This window comes from Heliangelus exortis, chromosome 9 (genome assembly GCF_036169615.1).
Source record: "Heliangelus exortis chromosome 9, bHelExo1.hap1, whole genome shotgun sequence".
Taxonomy (NCBI): Eukaryota; Metazoa; Chordata; class Aves; order Apodiformes; family Trochilidae; genus Heliangelus; species Heliangelus exortis.
In genome coordinates, this window is record NC_092430.1 from 1,536,088 (window position 1) to 1,557,530 (window position 21,443).

Consider the following 21,443-nt stretch of genomic DNA (forward strand, 5'->3'; position numbering starts at 1 on the left):
GAGGCAGGGCTAGGATTTTTCCCAATGGAAAAGCAAAGGAAAATGTCTTTCTGTTCTGAGCCGTCGATGCCCTTCTGAGGGGGTCACCACTGGCAGCAAGAGTGCCCACACTTGTGTGTGGGAAAGTCTCAGGTAGGTAGCAGCAAAACCAGGTTTGCAAATGCTGTGTGAGAGAGAGCACTGAGCTGTGCTGAGCATCCTCTGGACAGGAGGTTGCTGTGGCACAGAATGGTTCCACCTCACTGCTCCCAGCTCAGCAACTTTGATTCTCCCTGAAGCCAAACCACTCCTGAAGCCCAATCCAGGCAATTTCCACAGCCCCAGAGGGCTCTGGGGAAGCAAAGAGCATGGTTCAGACAGCAAACTCCCTGGCTGTGGTGAGATCAGAGTCCTGAAGGCTCGGAAGGAACCATTTCTGAACGTGAGCTGCAAGAGCCCTCTGGGAGTGATGGGAGAAAGCAAGAGGAGGCAGCCAGGATGGAAGTGGCTGAGCTCCCATCACCTCTGGGGCCAAAGAAGGGCTCAGCAAGAGGACCCTCCCCAGGCAGAACCTCTCTGAGGCTCTCTCTGGCAGACCTTTGGGTAGGAGGTTATTTGCCTGTGATTGCTGTGCTGACACTTGGCTAAGTCCTCGTGCAAGGCAGGGAGGCCGTGCAGCTGCTCACCCTGCTTGGGAAGCTGGGGTAAAAGCAGCCCCTTGTTGCTATTCCTGCTCTCACAGGCTCGAGCTGACGTGGGAGTAAGGAGAAGGTCCCTGATCCTGGTGAGAAGATGGAGCCTGACACTTCCCCCTGGAGGGCCTGGGGTTTTCCAGGGGAGATGAGTGACCAGGTCATGTGTGTGGTGGCTGTGCAGGAAGCTGAGATGGCCCTGACGTCGAGAAGGGCACAAGATGAGGTTACAACACATGTATCTTCCAGAGGAAGGAGAAATGCTTCCTCTCTTTGTAAGTAAAAAAAATTAGAGAGAAGGAGAATTGGATGATTCTCAGCAGTCTGCTGCCTTACATGTTTTGCCTCTGGTGCTCGCTGCTGTTTTGAGAACAATTCATCTGACTTAAAATGGGGACTCACGTCCTGGTGCAAGCTCTTGATTTTCCTTGCAGAGGAGATGTAACCAGTCATCTTTTTCCACCTGGCACTCCAGGGCTTCAGCTCCATTTTCTCTACTTCTTCCAACAAAGAGCAGCATGCTGGATGGACCTGGGCTTTGTATTCTCAAGAGTCCTGGACTCATCAATTTGAGAAATTCTCCTCTTCGCTTGTACTACCTGCAACTCCTCTGCCAGAAAACCTGCTCCATTTTTGACTTTTTTTTTTTTTTTATACTGCAGCTTTCCTGTCTCCTGCTCTCAGACACAGCAGTTGTATTCTCCTCTGGGAGCTGCCCCTGTCACCACCTTCTCTGTGGGGACACGAGAGGAGCTTCCCCATCACACACGAACTGTGAGCATTCCGTGGGAGACTTTGAGATGCTGGTGTCTGATGACTTGTAATAGTTAAGATTTCCCAAAATTAAGCTTTCTCTCTCAATTTTACCACCACGGGGTGGGATACATATCTCATGGGGTCATGCTGAATGCCTGGAGGAAAAGCTGGAAGCAACGGGCAGGAGGCAGGAACCAGCTGAGATGCAGGAGGATTTATTTGGGCACTTTTGTTAAAAATATCAGGATAAAAATGAGAAGAGGCAAACCTGGAGTGGTCAACAGCCACACACAAAGCTCTTGCACAAAGAGGGAAATCAGGTGAGCTGTGGTGGAAGGAAAGCCCTTCAGAGAGGGCTGAGACTCAAGGGGCAGAACCATCGTGTTCAGAGGAAAAAGGAAAATGTTCTCCCTGCAGAGCCAGTGCAGCTCAACCCGAGAGAAACCCTTTGGCTGCTTGGGTAAACGAAGCCAAGGTGTTCAGGGCAGATGTGGCAGGAGGATTAAAAGCTGAAGCTGTGCCTGCTTGGGTGGAATTTGGGCTTCTGTGAGTGGAAGGGGATTGACTAAAGGAGAGGGATCAGGCACCACACAGTCATTCTTCCTTTTGAGGTGCTGGCTGTGTGGGAGAGGGAAGGATCATGACTGGCAGTGTGGGTGGAGGCAGGAGATGTGGAACACATGCTGGGCCATCATAAATAGTCACCCGTGGGTGATGCCTCCAGGACAGGGCTCCTCTGAGAGGTGGTGGACACTGCTGGCTCCCCGTGGCATCGCTCCCAGGTAAGGTTCCCTGGGCTTCCTTTGAATTCCCTGGCTTGTGGCCACGGAGCCATGCTGGCAGGAAGAGAGTCTTCCTTCTAAGTGTCTCTTGAGTATGAGGTTGGTTCAGCTGCACGTTGGCTTCTCCTCCCCTTACAGGAAGGTTTTGTGTTGGCTGAGGTAGAAGAAAGCAGCAAATGCAGACTTGGTTCTTGTAAAGCTGGAGGGGTGGGAGCTTCCTGGGGCAGAGGTCCTGGCTTTTCCCAGGGAGAGGGCAGCTGTGGCTGGGAAGGGGAGGCCTTGGATAGGGTCAGGGGAGAGTAGCAGAAGACCACAAAACCCTCTGGCTGGTGAGAGCAGCTCCTGCTGTGACTCCAGAGGAGCAGGAGCTGCTGGGAAGGTCCTTCAAGGTGGGGAGGGGGAACTCAGCACTGGGTACCCGTGCCTCGGGGGGTACAACCACACTGCAAGTGAGACTCTTGTTAGAGGCCCTAAATTCCTTATAAACCAGGCAGGGAGGACAGAAAGCAAAGGGGCAGGGGAAGCTCCAGGATGTCTGGAGCTGCTGGAGATGATTTGCTTGCGTCCTCTCCACTCTGGAAGGTTTTGTAGCCCTGTCCCTCCTCAGCAGCCTGAGGTGCTGGTCCCAGAGGGTCCCAGCAGGTCCCAGAGGGTCCCAGCGGGTTCCAGGAGGTCCAGCAGGTCCCAGCCATCTGAAGCTCCCGTGGGTGCCCCCTCAGAGTCTCAGGTTGTGCAGGGTCTGGCAGGGCAGCCCGGAGCTCCTGCTCCCTGCCCCTGATACCAGGCAGGAGCGGGGCTGAGGCACAGGAACAGCCACTGGGCACTTCTGAGTCTGAGAATCAGCCCTGCAAAATGGGTTGCAAGACACCAGGAAAGGGGAAAATGCCTAAAAATACCCCGGAGCTCAAACGAAGGCAAGGGAGAGGAACCTGGGACAAAACCAAACCGAGTTGTTTTCACTGGTCTGAGCTGGATGGGGGGGAGGTCCCCACCTTGCAGGTCCAGGAGAGGGAAAGCTGATTTTGGAGAAGGTGTCACCAGGAGATGGGCAGGTGCCTTCTAGGTGAAATGGCAACTTGAGTGACTTGCCCAGAGAGAACCTTTTCCTAATTAACTTTAATTGGTTTCAGCACATTCAGAGCTAGGGTAGGTGCCATGGGGATGGAGCTGCTGGCAGAGCTGATTAGGCCAAGGATTCCCAGCCCTCTCCTGGCTCCCTCCTGGTTGCTGTAAGCCCTGAAAGTCAAACTGAGCTGTGGTGGTTGCTCTCCTTCCTGCAGGGATGTTCTGGAGGAGCTGATCCCTCAGGGTGCCCAGGTTTCATCTCCTCCTGCTGCTGTCTTAACCCCCACTGCCCATTTAGCAAAGAAATACTGGGAGGAGTTTGGCTTCTCCTTCTAGGGTGGAACAGTGCAAGGACAGTGAATTTATTCCTAGTATTTAGTCAATTAATTGGTGTGGGGAAAATAGGATTTCCCTTGGAAATGGCTCTTGGGTAAGGGCAGTTCCTGGGGATGGGCTGGGACCCAAAGCCGGGGAGCAGCAAGGTCCTGCCCAGCCACGGCTGTGCTGGGAAAGCCCAGGGGCACTGGGGGGGGGGCTGAGGGAAGCCCCTTCCCCTTCTTCCCCTCCCCTCCTCCTCCTCCTCCCCCCTCCGCAGGGTGGCCATGTGCGTGGGGACCTGCAGCCGGATCGTGGGCCCCTGCCTGCTGGTGCTGGGCACCTTCTCCATAGCAGCCAACATCCTCCTGCTCTTCCCTGGGGGGGCAGCCAAGTACCTGCTGGAGGGACACATCACCAGACACGCCGGGATCCTGCCGGGTGTCTGGGGCGGAGGTGTCACCGTGAGTCCTGCGCTCTGCCCCCTGCCTTGCCCTGCCCGGGGACAGGATGGAGCAGGAGGCTCACACCTCTGTCTGTGTCCCCCCTCCCCCAGGTGCTGCTGGCTGCAGCCCACACCACAGCAGTGGGGTGGAGATGTGCTTCGTGTTCCGACTGCGGCACCCGGCGCAATGTGAGGCGGCAGCGGGGCCCTGGTGACAAAGCCGAGTGACACGGGGGGGGCGTGGGGGGGGCGGGAGGACGTGGCAGGTGCCCCACGGTAGGATGCGGTGGGTGGCTCCTGTCCCGCGGTGAGTCCTGGCACGGATCCCCCTCTCCTGGCACAGGTGGGATGGGGAATGGTGTCTGTGGGTCATGGTTAGGGGCACCCCAACATGGCAAGGGTCCCCCCACACCATGGGGGGAGTTCCTCCTCTCCCGTGGCCCCACAGTGGGATGCTTCAGGGTGCCGCCTCCCCAGAGGACACAGCTTCCCACGCCAGGCTCCGTGTGGCAGCTCCCTGCCTGTCCCTCTCCCTGTTCCCTGACTGCTCCTGCCCAGCTCCACACGAGCCAGTGATGGCTTCAGCCTCATCCTCAGCTTCACAGGGCTGGAGCAGAGGCCCTTGGGGGGTGTCACAATTTAGCACTTTGGGTGGACCGAAAACCAGGGGACAGAACTGATCTCCGTGACCCCCCCCCCCCCCCCCCCTCCACCATCTCCAGGGAAAGAAAAAAGAGGAATAAGGAGACTTAAAGTAGACCCCTCCGTGTTCTGCCCCTCTCAAGAGCCCTCCTGCTTTAGTTCCTTGTCCTCAAACTCTGACAGGGGAGAAGGAGAGGGATTTGTCCCCTTACCAGACTCCAGGGATAAGGTGTTCCCCTCCTGGGTGCTGCCCACAGGCTTTCATCTCTGCCGTGCTCTCCAAGCTGGCTCTCCTGGGTGCTGCTGCCTGCTTTGTCCTCTCTGGGGTGGGTTTAACCAACGGACCCCTCTGCTTCTACAACGCCTCTGAGAATGGCTGTGGGCATCACCCCCTCTGGGGTTACCCCTTCCTGGAGGCTGGGGGCCAGGAGACAGACCCCAGGTGAGGCGGGAGGGGGGGGGGGATTGAGTGGCTGGTGCTGCCTCATCGGCTTCTTTGCTAATTAAGCCGCCTTATTTACGGTGGGTGGGGGCAGGGGGATTGCTGGTGAGGACACAAGAGCCTCGTAGCTTAGGAGGTTCTCCCCTTCCATGGACTTCCCTGTGGTGCTTCCCCCGCTGAGCACACTCCTGGGGCAGTCGGGGTTCCCCCCCAGGCTGGAAAGCGACGGGGTTCTTGGTTCCAGGGCAGCATCTTCCCTCTCCTCCTCTCCTGGTCTCGCAGGGCAGGCAGCTACCTGCGGGATCGCGGCACCTGGAGCATCTGCCTGGAGCCGGCGGGCGTCGTGTCCTGGAACATTGCCCTCTTCTCCCTCCTGCTGCTCATCAGCGCCGCGGAGATGGTGTTGGCCTCCATCCAGATCCTGAACGGCTGCCTCGGGTGTCTCTGCGGCTTTTGCGAGGGGAAGTAGGGAGCCGCGGCGCTGCCAGGAGGCTGGCACTCGGAGGAGGAGGAGGAGGTGTCTGTCCCTGCTTGTCCCGCAGCCGGTGACAGATGCCATAGTGGGGGGGAGGTGGCCTGAGCCGCCAGCCCCTCCCCGCGGGGGCGGTGGGCAAAGCGCTGCCCCCGAGCAGAGCCCCCCGCCCAGGTGATGCCTCTTCCTCTGCCCGGCAAAGAGCCCCCGGGCCGGCAGCCGTGTGGGGCTGGAAACCGGGCTGAAGAGCCGTGGAAGTGGGATCCGGCTCCTGGGAAACCCCCACGGCTTACCCGGCTGCTCCTTATCAGCGGCAACCTGCGGCACGTCGGCGTTGGAAGGGATAAGAGCCGGGACACTTAAGTGCTTTTTGTTAATCAAGCTCTATTTAGGGCAGCTGGGGATGTTTGCCTCCTGCACGGGGCAGCTGGGACACGGGAGGAGCTGAGCTGGACTCCAGCTGGGTCTGGAGGACTTGGCTGGAGCCAGGCTGAAGAGGTAGGGCTGGAAATGAGGTGTTTCCCCCCTCCCCTCCCCCCCCCCCCCGAAGAACCCTGATAATCACAAGCTGAAAATGCAGCCACCCATCTCCATCACCCATCATCTCCATCACCCATCACCACTGGTACAGGGCTGCTCACAGGGGGTGACACTGGCAGCCCCATGTCCCCCAGCCCCATGTCCTCAGCCCCTAAAACATCACAGGGGACCAAGTGTGGGACCAGACTTGAACCTGCCTGTGCTGCGAGGATGTTGGCCCCAAAACTGCTAAGGGAGAGAGGAAAGCAGCAATATCAGTGGTGGTAGCTTAAAGGAAAAAAAGCCATCAGTCTGGTTAAACAGTCACTGGGTGCTCTGGGAGAGACCTCTGGGGAGAGGAGGGGTTGGCTCAAACAGGACCCTTAAAAAAGGAGCAGTTAAAAATAAAAACAAAGAAAGATAGAGATGAATGAGCATGGGAGGAAAGCCCTGGGAGTAGGGTGGCAGTACCAGGTGTGGCACAGCCATGTGCCATCCATGTCCAACTGACCTGGCACAGGTGGGTGGCCTGGGGTGCCCCCAGCTGCCCCCCCCCCCAGTGTATATTTCAGGGAGGGGCTCATGTGCTTGGAAAGGCACCTGGGCTAGTGGCACATCCAACTGTAAAACTAAAAAAAGCCATAAAAATGAGATAAAACCCAGTTCTGGGGACAGTGACACGTACCTACTGTGTGCTGTGGCTGTGGTGGCAGGACCCCGGGCTGTGGAGGTCCTGGCACCACAGGCTCTGGGGCAGTGCCCCAGGGTCCAGCACCGGGGGGTCTGGGGGGGAACCCAGCAGAGGGAGGAGGAGGGCCCCTGTTGCCCCCCCACCCCCAGTGTATATTTCAGGGAGGGACTCATGTGCTTGGAAAGGCACCTGGGCTAGTGGCACATCCAACTGTAAAACTAAAAAAAGCCATAAAAATGAGATAAAACCCAGTTTTGGGGACAGTGACTGTGTGCTGTGGCTGTGGTGGCAGGACCCCGGGCTGTGGAGGTCCCGGCACACCAGGCTCTGGGGCAGTGCCCCAGGGTCCAGCACCTGGGGGGGAACCCATCAGGGGGAGGAGGAGGGCACTATGAGAGCAGGCAGCCCCTCAGCCCCCGCTTCTGTCTGCGCCGGGGGCTGCTGTGGTGCCGGGGGGCAGGGGCTGCCAGGGGGATGTTCTGCAGCACGTCGTACAGTGTGAACATGCTGAAGGAGATCTGCTCGTAGGGGGAGCGTGTCCCGTTCTCGTAGAGGCAGGCGAAGGCAACGGTGGGGCCCCCGGAGATGGAGGCCTGGTTATAGGGCAGCTCCACGTAAGCCAGGTCCGAGTAAGCGCTGGGGCCCTCGTAGATGACCCACGGCTCCGTCCAGCTCTCGGCGTCCCTGGGGAAGGTGCTGAGGTGAACCCCCATGTTGACCCGAGACATGGAGCTGGTGGGGTGGGAGTAGAGGATCCACGTGGGTGCCTGGAAGAAGGGAGCGGGGCTGGGTGTCACCACAGGGTCGCCCGGGGCACCGGTGGCAGGTAGGGCACCTTCCCCCTCCCCCGGCTTGGCTGGAGTCTGGCTGCTGCCCCCGGGGAGGTACCCCGGCCTCGGGAGTATCTGATGAGCACCCCCGGGGTGCTGGGGGGCCCTGGAAATGTACACCAAGGGCGCCGGGAAGCCGACGACGCTGCCGTGACAGCCGTGGGGGGGCTCGACCAGGCGCTGGACCAGCTGCCCCCCGTGGAAGACAGCCCCGTCATCCGTGCTCAGAGCCTGGACCCTGAAGCCCAGGGGGCTGCGGGCGTTGCAGTAGAGGACGTTGGAGCCGTCCTCCTCATCCACGGACACCATCTGGCACTCGCCCGTCTGCAGGTTGGGGATGAACTCCCCAAAACGCCAGCCCCGACCGTGGTCGTCGCTGTAGAAGGCGAAGGAGTGGGGGGTGGTCTTGCAGAGCTGTCCGAAGCACTCCTTGCAGTCGATGTGGTAGCTGTAGGCGGGCACCAGGAGCCTCCCGGAGCGCAGCTGGATCCCGTGCCCGGGGCCCAGGGCGAACGTCGCCCAATCTGGGGAACAGAGGTGGGATGGGGGGTGAGGGGTGGCCCCCGTGGTCACCCTGCCCTGCCGACACAGGAGGGTCTCCGGGGCACCCCCCAGCCCAGCCCAGCCCAGCCCAGCTCAGTCCAGTCCAGTCCAGCCCCGCATCAGAGCCCCGCACGGCCTGGGTGTCCTCACATGCGGTCCCCCCCATGGCTACAGAGCCTCTCCACCTCTTCCTCCCCTCTGCAAGCACTACAGGTCCTCTCTCCATCCTCTTCCCTTTGCTTGGGGTCCTCTTCAGCCTTACTTATCTGTCGCTCGTGGGCTTCCCACCCCGAGGGCATCTCCAGCCACAGCGGGGGTGGCTCCGGGAGGCCAAACCCGGGCGCACCCTCCTTGCTGGCTGTCCCCTGCCCTCCTCACCCCTCTCTGGTGGGATTACCTTTGATGGCCCCCCCGATGACCTGCTGCGTCAGGTCCGCGGCCGCGCTCCAGCTCAGGCCCTGGTCGGTGCTGGTGACGCAGCAGAGGCGGGTGACATTTTGCCCGGTGACGATCTGGTAGGCTTCGGGCGTTCTGCCCAAGACGGTGATGAAGAAGAGGAAGAGGGTGCCCGTGAACTCGTCGTAGAGCGGGCAGGGGTTCATCGACCGGTGGTGCTGCAGCGTCGCGGTCTCCAGCACCCGCATGGCTTCCCACTGCCCGGGGAGGAGGAGGAGAGCGATGGGGAGGGATGAGGAGCAGCCCCCTCACCTCCCCACCGGCACCCGGGGGGCTCCGGGACCTCGGCTGTGCCGCACACGAGGGGGGATAGGGGGGAGGACGCGTCCCGCTGTCTCCACGCCCCCAGCCCACGGCGCCCGCCCGTGTCCCACCTCCACGTAGCTCCCGTAGATGGTGCCGCGGCGCAGCACCAGGAGGTTGGCGTGGGCATCGTCAGCGCTGAGCCTCTCCTCAGCGAAGGCCAGCAGCTTGGCCACGCAGGGCAGGTAGAGCAGCGCGGGCACCCGGTACGTGACACCGTTGGACTCCTTCTCAAAGAGCACCGTGCGGGCCGGGAAGTGCCGGGAGCTCATGGTGTCTGCGGTCACACCTCGGGAGCGTGGGGAAGGGACTGGAGGGGGAGAAGCAGCGGGAGGGGTCTGAGGAACCTGCCTGGTTCTTGCGGGCAGGGTTGGAGGTGAGAGGGGCTGGATGCGTGGTGCGGTGGTGACAAGTCACCGTGGCTCAAAGGGACACACACACAGAGGGGTTTGGGGGACACCAGAAAGACAGACCTGGCCTATCTCCAAATAAAGTTAAACTGATCTCCAAGATGCTCTTCCGAAGGGGTCTCTGTTAAATTGAGGCCAGGTGAGCCAAGGGCGGGATAAGCGCTGCGGTTCCTCCCTCCCAGCATCTATCCCGGGCAGGGGGTGGGGGCACAGCCCCTTTCCACATGGCCGAAACCCTGGGACCAGCTGCGGCTCCTCTGAAGGGGACCCTGGAGGGAACCGTTCGTCCTGTGGCCCCGGTGCACACAGACTCAGCCCTCATTCCCCTCTTCCCTGCGGAGAAGTCCTGGGGTGCACAGCAGGAACCGAGGGGTCCCCGGGCGGCAGGGGGTCCCCAAGCACCTCTCTTCGGGGGACAGGAGGGCTGCAGCCGGGCTCAGCGATCCCCAGCTACACGTCCCGGGATATGGCAGAGGGAGAGGAGACGGGCATCCCGCTGGGATGGCCAAGGAGAACTCTCCCCTGCGTTTAATTAGAAGCTTTTGCTGATCACCCCCCCGCAGGGAAAGCAGAGGCACTCACCGGTCCCGCAGAGCTGGGGAGGGCTCCTGCAGCCACCGGCGCTCTGCAGAGCCCCTCACCTCGCAGCTTCGGTGCCACCCCTCCTGGCAGGTCCCCTCCGATGGGTCACAGGGCTTCTGCGGCGGCCGGGACAAAGCCCTGAGTCAGCAGCGGCAGCTCCAGGCAGCACAAAGGCCCCGTTGTGAGCCCAGGCAGAGCTGGGGGCCCCGGGGCTGCTGCTTTGCTCGGAACCCCCAGGAGGGGATGGATGCAAAGGGAGCCCTGGGGGGGGAAGGCTCGCATCTCCTGCCTCAGTTTCCCTCCACCCGCAGGCTGGGAAGAAGCCAAACCTCCGTGCCCACCCCCAGGGCTCACCCCAGCCCTTGGGCTGCCAGCTGGAGGGTCCCAGTCTCCCCAGGACACCCCCACCCCCCCATCTCCCCTGGCACCCATCTCAGCTGTTCAGAAGTCATTTTCTGTTTACGGTCCATGCCCTGCAGCAGCTGAGCTAGAGGGGCAGGAGGAAATTCATCCGTGAAGTCACGGGTCAGAAGCTCCAAGGTGACAGCCCAGGTTGTGGTGGCAGAGCTGGCCAGGAAAGGCCCTGGGGGCCTGCCCAGGCTGCACACAGATGATCCAACACGCAGCCTCCTCCTCCCCCCCAGCTACTTACCTCCTGAGCCTGGTTAATTTTAGCTGGGGCTGCTGGAGCAGGAACCCGTGAAGGTGCTGCTGCTGCTCTCTGTGCTGCCCCTGAGGGGCACAGACCCCGCTGCAGGAGGTGAAGCCTTGTCCCAGCTCCCTGCCAGGTTTTTCAGCAGAGCCCAGGAATCACAGAATCACAGAATTGGCTGGGTTGGAAGGGACCTCAGAGCTCATCAAGTCCAACCCTTGCTCCACTCCCCCCGTGGTTCCCAGCCCATGGCACTGAGTGCCACATCCAGGCTCTTTGGAAATATCTCCAGGGATGGAGAATCCACCCCTTCCCTGGGCAGCCCATTCCAATGGCTGAGCACCCTCTCCAGAAAGAAATTCTTTCTAATGTCCAACCTAAACCTCCCCTGGCACAACTTGAGACCTCTTGTGCCCTCTTGTCTTGCTGAGAGTTGCCTGGGAAAAGAGCCCAACCCCCCCCTGGCTCCAACCTCCTTTCAGGGAGTTGGAGAGAGTGATGAGGTCTCCCCTGAGCCTCCTCTTCTCCAGCCTCAACACCCCCAGCTCCCTCAGCCCTTCCTCACAGGAATTCTGCTGGATCCCTTCCCAGCCTCCTTGCTCTTCTCTGGACCTGCTCCAGCACCTCAATCTCCTTCCTGAGCTGAGGGGCCCAGAACTGGACACAGGACTCAAGCTGTGGCCTCCCCAGGGCTGAGCACAGGGGCAGAATCCCTTCCCTGGACCTGCTGGCCACGCTGTTCCTGAGCCAGCCCAGGATGCCATTGGCCTTCTTGGCCACCTGGGCACACTGCTGCCTCCTCTTCAGCTTCCTGGCAATCCAGACTCCCAGGTCCTCATAGGATCTGTGCTGGATCCCTTCACCAGCCCAGTTGCCTCCTTTGGACCTGCTCCAGGACTCCCCCAGCTTCCTGCTCCAGGAAGCTCCCAGCTCTGCTCCCTTCCCACAGCAAAGCCCTCCTGCTTTCCAGGCTGAGGAGCTGCTGCGTTGGGTTGGGTTGGGTTGGGTTGTGTTGCTTTCCCACCTCTCCCAAGGGAAGCTGCCAGCCAAGCAACCCTGGCTCCAGCACCCCAGCTGCACCATCCCTCCCCTGAGCTGGGGAGACACTGGCCAAGGGCTTGCAGTGGGCAAGGGCTTGAAGTGGCCAAGGGCTTGCAGTGGGCAAGCATTAAGGTGGTGACTCCAAAGCCCTGGGGCTTCCTGATGAACCTCAGCACCAGCCTGGCAGCAGGGAGCTGGCTAATGAGAAACGGCCTCCCAGGAACATTTAATGACTTCCTTTATTAATGAGGTAGTGCCCTAACCAAGCAGCAGCTGTGCCCTCCCTCCCCCTGTCTCCCATTTAGTGTTGGAGACTTTGTTCCAAGGAAGCCTCTGCTATAGAGCTCCAGGGGTGCTGCACCCAAGGGGCTGTCCCTGCCCAGAAACCAGGGACCCTGGCCCAAAGCAAGGGGGTGAAACCAGAAAATGAGCCCTCTCAGGAACACACCAAGCAGTGCCCAGGGGTGCAGAGGGCCCTCAGGCCTCGTGACCCACAGGAGAGGAACATCTCATCAGCCAGTGGGGCAGGGTGCTGGGGACTCTCATCTGAAAAGCTGCCCTGGCTTCTCACAGTGGTCAGCCCTGGAGCACAGATGCTGCCAGGTAGGAGACCCAACATCTCACCCAACTCCTTTAGCTGCTGCATCCCCTCATGGCCCTTCTTTCCCTCCCCCTCCTTTTTTTTTTTTTTTTTTTTTTCTCCTCTTCTTCAAACACGAAAAATCAGGATTTGCTCCAGTGAGCTGTGACCAGCCTGGACACAGTGATGGCTGTTAAATAAAGTCAAATGCAAACAAAGCAATTAAGCCCGTGATTAATGATTAAGAGGCAGGAACATCTAAGCCAGCTGGAAAGCTTGCCCAGTGCTCAGGAGCCGTGGGCTGTCCCTCCCCTGGGATCAGGGAGGAGGGATCCCACAGGATCTGGCCAACACAAGGGTCTTCAGCTCAAGGGTCTTTAGCTCTTGGTGGCCCCATCCAACCCCCCCCTCATGCACAAGGGTCCTGTGGGCCAGCCAGGTGCCAGGTGTGATGCACGGTGGTGGGAAATCACCGTGGGCTGCTGAGTGTCTCTAGGTGGGAGTCGGGAGCTGCACTTTCTCCTGGAAAGTGGTCCAGAGCAAGGGCAAGTCTAGCTGCTTCCTCTGCTTGTGTGGGTGCTGGACAGCATAAAGATAGGACGTGTACTGGAGCTCTGGCATAACCATTTTCTGGCAGGTTCTCAGGGTCCTGTTGTCCAAGTCCTGTCTGAGGTTGTAGCCAAGGATGTTGGCAGCCCCTGACTGGAAAGGCAGGAGACCTTTGTTCTCGATGTGGTCCCTCCCCACAGCCTCCTGGTCTGAGAGACAGGTCTGCATGAGCCCCCTCTGCCTCCTCCGCAGGTGATTCACCTCCTTCTCCAGCTCCTCCAGCCCTATGGTGTCCTCAATTCTCCTCCAGAAGCTCTGGTTGAAGTGCAGGTAGAGCTTCCAGTCCAGGGAGCACCAGCTTTTTATCCTCTCCTCGCTCTCTGGGGTCAAGGTCTGGACGGTGTCCTGGCTCCTCGAGTTGAGTTTGAAGTAAATCACATCATCCAGCTCCCAGCACAAAGCGTGCTTCAGGAGCACCATGGACTCATCGAAGTACTCTGCTATCAAGATGAGGTGGAAGTTCTGTTCAATCTCCTCCAGGACCCCCTGGACGTAGCTTTCGTCGTCCTCGGCGTTGTTGTCGTAGCCGAAGTCGTACCACATGATGTTCCTGGCATAGATGTTGTGGTGCTGGTCTGCTGGGTGGTAAAACCTCCTGGGGGAGGCCAGGTACTCATTCACATCCTTGGAGAACCTGAAGGCAGGGACGCTGTCCTTGTAGTAGACGTAGGAGGATTCCAGCAGAGGAATGGGGTTCCTGAGGATGGAGAAGTAGAAGGTGTTGGCTGCCATCACCTTCTGCACCTGTTTGCGGGGAGAAAGAAGAGAAGCTGATGGGCTGAGGGTAGCAGCTTGCTCAAGCAGGTTTCTCTTCAGGTGTCCTGGCTCCTCCTTACCTCCGAGGGGTTGAACCTCAAGTGGTTGCACATGATGTTGTAGTTTTGTCCTATGGCTTGAAATTCCTCCACGAAGTCGGCCAGGAAGGTCCTTGGGTAGCCCAGGTGGAGGAGCTGGTCAGCTGGGAGGGCGATGGTGAGGTTGTACCTCTCTGCAAACCTGAACATGATGTTCAGGATGGTGCTGCTGGCTGTCTTGTGGGTCTTGAGGAACATGACGTTGGTCCTGGCACGACAAGGCGTGCTGGGGATCAGCAGCTCCCTCTGGCTCTTCAGGATTCTGCAGGAAGGCAACAGACTGAGAGAAAAGCTTGTCCCCTGAGACCTGGAAAAGCCAAACCCCAGTGGGTCCTCCTCCTGCTCCCACACCCACAGCTGGTCCAAATCCCTCAGGTGGGGGTGTCAGGCAGCTTTCTGCTTCTCCAGGTCCTCACTTACCCCAGGGCTTTGGTTCAATCCCCTTTTCTTTTATCCATCCAGCTTGTTGTGCCCTAAAGAGCTGCCCTTTGGCTGATTCCATCCCTTGCCTGCCCACATGTGGACTTGGGGCTGCTGCCTTTACAACGTTATCCTGACCCCCCTGACACCCAAACCAAGCACCAGAGGACAGATCCTTGCTGCCTTGGGTCAGATCCTTGCTCCTGATTCACTTACGGATGGTTTTTAATCTTCATATGGAAGAACCCTGACAGGAAGAGGAGTCCCAGGCAAAGGTTGAAGACGATGAGACATCTGACATGCCTGGTAAGAAAGCAGAGTTTCAGTGGTTTCTTTTATCTGACAGTCCTTCCCCAGACATGAACCACCAAACTTTGCCCATTTTTAGCCCCAGGAGCACAGTTCCATGTCTCCCTGGTGCCAGCCACCCTCAGCTCCCCAGGTCTGTCAGCAGCCCTGGCACTAGAGGCAGGACACTGAGAAATGCCACTGTCACTGTCACTGTCCTAATTTTGGCCTTTGCCAAGACATAGGCAGACCCTGCTAAGCTTTTCCAAAAGCCTCCCACTCTCTTCTGCTTTGCTTTTCTTTTGGTTTTCTGGGCCTTTAGAGCTCATTCACTATTCAAAGTTCTAGTTTACTCACTAGAAAATGGGTCCTTTGTAGGGGCATGAGGATTTCTTTGGGAAGAAATCTGAGCATCTCCTGTCAATGCACCACTCCAAAAGATGGGGTTCACAGAGAAACCCTACATTGATTATTTTTCAATGTAAATGGAGATTTTTTTTTTTGATATAACAGAGATTTTTCAATACAGAAAACGGACTGCTAACCCAAGAGCACTTGGAGCACACTAATTAAGCCCTGCTTTCCCACAAGAGGACCTCATCCCTGCTGTGCTAACCCCTCCTCCCAGCCCAGCTCTCCTGCTCGGCCTCACCCAGGTCTGCCTTCAATCCTCCTTTCTTTCTCACCTTGGCCAGACTGTGAGCTGCCCAAGCTCAGAGGCAGATGGATGAAGCACTCCACCTCCCACTGCTTTGCCTGGGTGAGGTTTAATCAGTATTTCTTAGGGCTGTTAGGGAGATGGGGACACACACCCCCCCCCCTTTCCTACAAACATCAGTGGAGATGAGACGAGAAGAACTGCAGAGGAGCCCACAGAGAGTCAGCAGGCTCCTGGCTGTACCCCTGCCCACCTTCTTGGTCTTTCATTTAAAGCACAGTTTTGCATTTAAAACACATCCCCCTGCCTGCCTGCAGCCTCAGCACACACTCACAGCCACCAGAGAAGGGTTCAGCATGTCCTGCAAACCTGCAGCTGGGGCTTCACCCCCTGCTCTGCACCCACAGCCCTGGAGAGCCAGCACTGCTCCCTCTGCCTGCCAGGTTCCACCTCTCTGGAAACTGCTCTGCCTCCCAGCAGAGGCTGGAGGTGAAGCAGAAGTACCTGGAGCTATGTGAGACAGAGCTGAGCTTTCACACAAAGCTGCGAGCAGAGGGGTTCTGTAACCACCCGGTGTGAGAGGGGAGTGGGGAGAGCAGGACTCAGAGGAGCAGGGAAGAATTCCACCTGGGAAATGGGAATCACAGGGCACCAGCAGAGCCACCATCAGCATTTCGGAGTAAAGTGACGGTCTTTTCCAAAGCAAAATTCCAGAGGAATTTGCATGAAAGTGCAAGGAAGCACTTGGGAGCCGATTGCTGAGACACAAAATTCTTCTGAGCAAGCTACAAAAACCTTGTGGACCTCTCAACGAGCAGGGCTGATACCAGAGCTTTGTTTCCCCTTTCTGACCTGCTCCGGGCCATCTCCCAGCTGGAAAAGCAACCACGGAAAAAAAAAAAACCCTCAGGTAACACAGCTACAGATGCTTTAAGCCTTGGGACAACCTTCTGGTGGTTCCTTTGGCCGAAGCTGAAAATAACAGACCTCTGTCTCACCCTGACCAGGCTCCTTCAAATTAAAAGACCTGGAGCAGGGGGAAGAAGCCTTCAGGGAGAGATTAACCTCTCTCCTGAAGGGAGCTGTAACTCACTCCCTCCAGTCAGTAACAACTCACAGGGGTCCCCTGAACCAGCCCTGGGAACGAGCAGCCTTTGAATTCTGCACCCCAAGCCTTCACACCTCCCTCTCCCCTTACCTGGAGGTGCACCCAGGGCTTTTCATGCTGCTCCCTGCTGCCAGCCAGCAAATATCTGCTTTGCAAATCGACTCCAAGGTTCCTTTCCTCCCCGGGCTCTTACTGCAGGAGTCTCTATTTCTAGCATCCCCTCTCTGCTATAAATGGCTGAGATAGGTGAGGACAAAGGGAGTGGCTGGGTGTTCCCAGGGGTGCCTGGGAAGTCAATCAGTAAAAAAAGCACTGCCCAGGCATGGCATTAACCTAGCACAGACACAGAGAGCTTCCCCAGGGTTCTGCAGGGACCTTTTAGTGGGGATCCCCTCCTCTCCTGGCTGGGGGGCAGGGTGCTGGCAGCAGGGCATCGTGTCCCTGCAAAGCCTCAGGTGTGCAGCACCCCTGCCTTGCTTGGTCCCGTGGGGCACTGCCTGCCTCCTGTGCTTGCTCAGTGGTTCAGGACTCTAATTCTCTGCCAGACACATACGGCAACAGGAGACCAGGGACAACAACAGGAAAAGAGGAATGGTGTTCACCTTCTTGAAATTCCCTTTAAAACAGAGACTTCAAGCTCTCATAGAATCATAGAATCATAGAATAGGCTGGGTTGGAAGGGACCTCAGAGATCATCGGGTCCAACCCTTGATCAACTACCTCCACAGTCACCAGCCCATGGCACTGAGTGCCACATCGAGTCGCTTTTTAAATGTCTCCAGGGACAAAGAGTCCACCACCTCCCCAGGCAGCCCCTTCCAATGTCTGATCACCCTTTCCGTGAAAAAATTCTTTCTAATATCCAATCTGAACTTCCCCCGGCACAATTTAAGACCGTGCCCTCTTGTCTTGCTGAGAGTTGCCTGGGAAAAGAGCCCAACCCCCCCCTGGCTCCAACCTCCTTTCAGGGAGTTGGAGAGAGTGATGAGGTCTCCCCTGAGCCTCCTCTTCTCCAGCCTCAACACCCCCAGCTCCCTCAGCCCTTCCTCACAGCACTTGTGCTGGATCCCTTCCCAGCCTCCTTGCTCTTCTCTGGACCTGCTCCAGCACCTCAATCTCCTTCCTGAGCTGAGGGGCCCAGAACTGGACACAGGACTCAAGCTGTGGCCTCCCCAGGGCTGAGCACAGGGGCAGAATCCCTTCCCTGGACCTGCTGGCCACGCTGTTCCTCAGCCAGCCCAGGATGCCATTGGCCTTCTTGGCCACCTGGGCACACTGCTGGCTCCTCTTCAGCTTCCTGGCAATCCAGACTCCCAGCTCCCTTTCTGCCACTCTGTGCCCAGCCTGGAGCTCCCCATGGGGTTGTTGTGGCCAAAGTGCAGGACCCGGCACTTGGCCTTGTTGAACCTCATCCCGTTGGGATCAGCCCAACTCTCCGGTCTGTCCAGGTCCCTCTGCAGAGCCCTCCTGCCTTCCAGCTGATCAGCACTTCTCCCCAGCTTGGTGTCATCAGCAAACTTGCTGATGATGGACTCAATCCTCTCAAGAGAGGCTTCTCAGTAAGACTGCCACTGCTGCTGCTGGAGGTGACTCCCAGGTGCCTTTCTGGTGTTATTACAACCATTACCACTTGCACTAACACAGGAATCTGAGATTCCACCAAGGCTCCTGCACACCAGCACTTCCCAAACTGGGTTTGATGGTTGAAAATTGCCCTGGGAAAAGAGGATTTGTCCCACAAATCTGTCTGGAGGTGGGGTAATCTCCCTGCTCACCACACCGGGGATGAAGATGATGCTCTCCTACTCGAGGCAACACAAAGCTGACACACATCTCCCAGCCCAGCCCCAGGGGATCAAGCTGCTCTTTTTGTCTTTTATGGTCACGGTACTTCCCGTGCACCTCTTGCTCCCTGTTCCCCCCCTCCCACCTCGTATTCTGGTGGGCCAACCTGCCACACCAAGAGCCAAGTTCTCAGCATTCTGGCACCCTTCACATTTCTTTTGCAAATCACAGGCTTTTTCACCCAGCCCCGACCCCACTGCTTATCCAGAGTCAGAGCCCAGCAAGATGCAGGGTGGCTTTCCTTCAGTTTCTTGGTAGCACAGGAGCCAATGTGCTGTTTTATGAGTCATTTCCAGGGTTACTCCTGGCACAGTGTCAGCAGCTGCTGGCAGGGGGGTGACACTCAGCAGACTTCTTTCTCTCTCCTCTTACATTACGTGCGTCAGCTCTGCCATTACTTGCTCAGAAGCTGCCAGAAGCTGCCCTGGTCACAAAAGACCATTTTTGGTTCGGTTTTTTGTTTGTTTGTTTGTTTTTGCACTTCCACAGTTGATTAATTGCTCTCTCCCAGGGAGCTGTATGTACGTGAACCCTCAGGTCTGATTACGCAAAAAAAAAAAAAAAAAAAGAAAACAACCCCCAAAAAAACCCATCCCCAAACAAACGGTGCCAGGCAGAACGACCTGGCTGGAGGTGGGGCTGTGCTGCTCACAGAGTGGGAGCAGTGAGGTGCAGCCACTCCACACAGCTGGGGCAGGATTCATAGCTCCCTGCTGCCCCCTCTTCATGTGCCCTTTGCTTGCCCTGTGGGCAGCTCAGCCCCACACAGAGGGAGAGGAGCAGCAGGAGGGCAGCAGTACAAAAGCTGACGGTGGAGTAAAGGCACAATGGAAGCAGAAGCTGGGAATGCAGGCAAAGGGAAAGCAATTAATTTTCTCCTTCCCATCAAAGGCGGGCATGCGGCCAACTCCCAGGGAAGCAGGGCTACCTCACACTACTTGGGAAGACAGATGCCCCAACTCTGAACACCCCTTTTTCTCCTCCTTCCCCCCAGCTTTTCTTGCTGAGCACAGCATCGTATGGTGTGGGACATCCCCTTGGTCAGTGAGGGTCAGCTGTGTCCCCTCCTAGCTCCTTGCACAACCCCAGAAGCAGAAAAGACCTTGACTGTGCCTGAGCACTGCTCAGCACCAGGCACAGCATCCTCGTGCTACCAGCACCCCTCACAGATCCCAAACACAGCACCCTGCCAGCTGCTAGGGAGAAAATCAACTCTGCCAAAACCTGGACAGAGGGTCAAGGACTTCCTCACTCTGCCAGAAAACCACTGCTTCAAGTGTTGAGCACCTACATTGTTCTAATATTTATCTGTGTCCTGGAAAAAAAAAAAATAGGATTTTGGATATGGAATTTCCACCACAATGATCCTTCTTAAAAATACCTTCCCTGCCTATCTGTACCCACCCTGTATCCCCTCGTATACACAGCAGTGAAACCACCACTGAGAATGTGGAAAAGAAAAATAATACTGGTGTTTAAGGTCTAGGAAAAAACACTAGAAAATAACCCTAAGGTAACTCCTCCCTCAGAGTAATTGCTCTGTTGTTTAGCTGAAAGGGTAAACTTACATCGAGCTTAAGGATCTTCACATGTAAAGAAGAGGGTTAAATGCAGCTGTGCCAGGAATTCCCTGGCCACAGCACCAGGTTATCTGTCAGCCCTGGCTCCCCCCCTAGTGCTCTCCTCGTTTGTAGCTGAAAAAAAAAAAAAAAAGCAGTATGGAAAGTTCGGCTTCCCCAACAGAACCATTGACATGTAAAGCTGGTACGCTGAACAATTATGGTCAGGGTTTGGGGAGGGGGGAAGAGAAAGAATGGCAGAGGAAAAAAGGCAGAGAATATAAGCAGTCTGATCTGGAAAGAACGAGCTGCATCAGCCAGACTTGGCAAAAAGCAAATCCTGTAAATGTCTTCTCTTCACATCGTGGACTTTCCCTGTTTTTGTATCACCTGACAGATAAGCAGCCAGGCTGACTGCATTCCAAATTCTGCCTGCTCTCTTCTGCCTCATTCACCCTGCTTAAGCCCAGAAGAAGATAATCAGCTCTTCTCTGAGTGGTCCCAAGGAATCCAGGGAGAGGTGGGGAGTGCACTGGGAGCAGAGAGAAGGAGTTGAGCAGCCCAGAGGGCAAGCACTGGGGTCACATAACAGGCAGGGCTGTTTCTGTAAAACATCCTGAGCGGCCAAGTTGAGGGTTGTGACCTTAGAACTGTGCCACCAGGGCTGTTACAACACAGTCCTGAGCAGCAGCCACCATCCTTCACACAATCCCACAGCTCCCAGCCTTGCAGAGAGGCTGTTCTTGTTTAAAAAGAGGAGAAAAGTCCCTGCAGGAGAAGTTTTCTTTCAAGACGAGGGCTCTGGATGGAATATTTATTTCACTGCACTGTGGGAGAGCAGAAATCCCTGAAAAGTGGGAAATGGAAAAGACAGCTAATGGGTGATACAAGCACCTTCCCTAGCCTCACAACGTCCAGTGAGGCCTCCTAAACCAGCAGACTTGAGTAAAAACCATTGATCACCAGCCCCTAGGCCAGTTTTCTACCCACCTGGTCTGTGCCTTGCCAGCTTCTCCAGGAGAAGGCTCTGGGAAATAATGTTCAGCTCTTTGTTGCCATCAGGGCAAACACCATCCACTGCTCTCCCCACGCTGGCAGAAAATGTTATTTTGTTGTAAAAGGTGGTCAGGTTAGTGACCTGATTTCCCTGTGGCAAATCCCTGGGCTTTTCCAAATCAGTTACTTCATCTGGACACAGCAGAGCCTGGGTTACATGCTTGGTAAACACATGGAGCAGCCCAGGTGAGTCCCCAGCAGATGGCCTGGCTGCCCTGCTGCTAACAGGGGGGTGACAAACTGGGAAGGACAATCTCCCCTGGAACCTCAAAACAGGCTGTAGCAAAAAAACCCCAAACAACAAAACAACCAGCAAACCCAAAGGCAACAAAAAACCCCACCTTAGAATAGAATAATCCAGTTGTAAGGAACCTACAACAATCACTGATCCAACTGGTGCCACGTCCACTTCAGGGCTCACCAAAAGTTATTAAGGGCATTGTCCAAGTGTCTCTGAAACACTTCCAGGCTTGGGGCATCCACCACCTCTCCAGGAAGCCTCTTCCACTCTCTGACCACTCCCTAAGAAATGCTTCCTGAGAATGTCCCTCTGTTTGATACCCAGTCTGGGAAGAAGTTTCTTTTAACATCCAACCCAAACCTGCCCTGGCACAACTTGAGGCCAAAAGTTCCTCTTGTCCCACCCCTTGTTCCTTGGGAGCAGAGCCCGACCCCCCCTGGCTCCAACCTCCTCTCAGGGGGTTGCAGAGAGCCACAAGGGACACTGAGGTTGGAAAGGACCCTCAGGATCAAGTCCAACCCCTGCCCCATGTCCCTCATCCCCACATCCCCAGGTTCTGAAACCCCTCCAGGGATGATGGGGACTCCAGCCCTGCCCTGGGCAGCCTG

At 57.0% G+C, this 21,443-nt stretch overlaps 3 protein-coding genes across 9 annotated transcripts; 1 reads left to right on the top strand and 2 right to left on the bottom strand.

The window, feature by feature from the left end:
• The first annotated feature begins 1,694 nt into the window (after nucleotides 1-1,694).
• TM4SF19 (transmembrane 4 L six family member 19) lies at nucleotides 1,695-5,716 on the top strand. Its single transcript, XM_071751599.1, has 5 exons — nucleotides 1,695-2,209; nucleotides 3,870-4,053; nucleotides 4,146-4,223; nucleotides 4,934-5,118; nucleotides 5,401-5,716. The coding sequence occupies exons 1-5, from the start codon at nucleotides 2,097-2,099 to the stop codon at nucleotides 5,585-5,587; spliced, it is 747 nt and encodes a 248-aa protein (XP_071607700.1). The 5' UTR covers nucleotides 1,695-2,096; the 3' UTR covers nucleotides 5,588-5,716.
• A 1,360-nt stretch (nucleotides 5,717-7,076) lies between these two features.
• Nucleotides 7,077-10,905, bottom strand: NEU4 (neuraminidase 4). 4 transcript variants are annotated; one of them, XM_071751590.1, is made up of 5 exons: nucleotides 10,577-10,905; nucleotides 9,925-10,040; nucleotides 9,004-9,209; nucleotides 8,571-8,826; nucleotides 7,077-8,154 (listed from the first exon to the last, which is right to left on the bottom strand). In XM_071751590.1, exons 3-5 carry the CDS (start codon nucleotides 9,202-9,204, stop codon nucleotides 7,190-7,192), a joined length of 1,422 nt encoding a protein of 473 aa, XP_071607691.1. In that variant the 5' UTR covers nucleotides 9,205-9,209; nucleotides 9,925-10,040; nucleotides 10,577-10,905; the 3' UTR covers nucleotides 7,077-7,189. The 4 variants fall into 4 exon arrangements, with proteins under 4 accessions (XP_071607691.1, XP_071607690.1, XP_071607689.1 ...); XM_071751589.1 differs by lacking the exon at nucleotides 10,577-10,905 and adding an exon at nucleotides 10,279-10,570; XM_071751588.1 differs by lacking the exon at nucleotides 10,577-10,905 and having other exon boundaries at nucleotides 9,925-10,570.
• Nucleotides 10,906-12,419: 1,514 nt separating this feature from the next.
• On the bottom strand, nucleotides 12,420-21,329 carry LOC139799559 (galactose-3-O-sulfotransferase 2-like). Of its 4 annotated transcripts, XM_071751595.1 has the most exons (5): nucleotides 20,529-21,329; nucleotides 19,929-20,385; nucleotides 14,297-14,383; nucleotides 13,643-13,922; nucleotides 12,420-13,550 (listed from the first exon to the last, which is right to left on the bottom strand). In XM_071751595.1, exons 3-5 carry the CDS (start codon nucleotides 14,314-14,316, stop codon nucleotides 12,690-12,692), a joined length of 1,161 nt encoding a protein of 386 aa, XP_071607696.1. In that variant the 5' UTR covers nucleotides 14,317-14,383; nucleotides 19,929-20,385; nucleotides 20,529-21,329; the 3' UTR covers nucleotides 12,420-12,689. The 4 variants fall into 4 exon arrangements, with proteins under 4 accessions (XP_071607696.1, XP_071607697.1, XP_071607695.1 ...); XM_071751596.1 differs by lacking the exon at nucleotides 19,929-20,385; XM_071751594.1 differs by lacking the exons at nucleotides 19,929-20,385; nucleotides 20,529-21,329 and adding an exon at nucleotides 19,548-19,905.
• Between the last annotated feature and the right edge of the window lie 114 nt (nucleotides 21,330-21,443).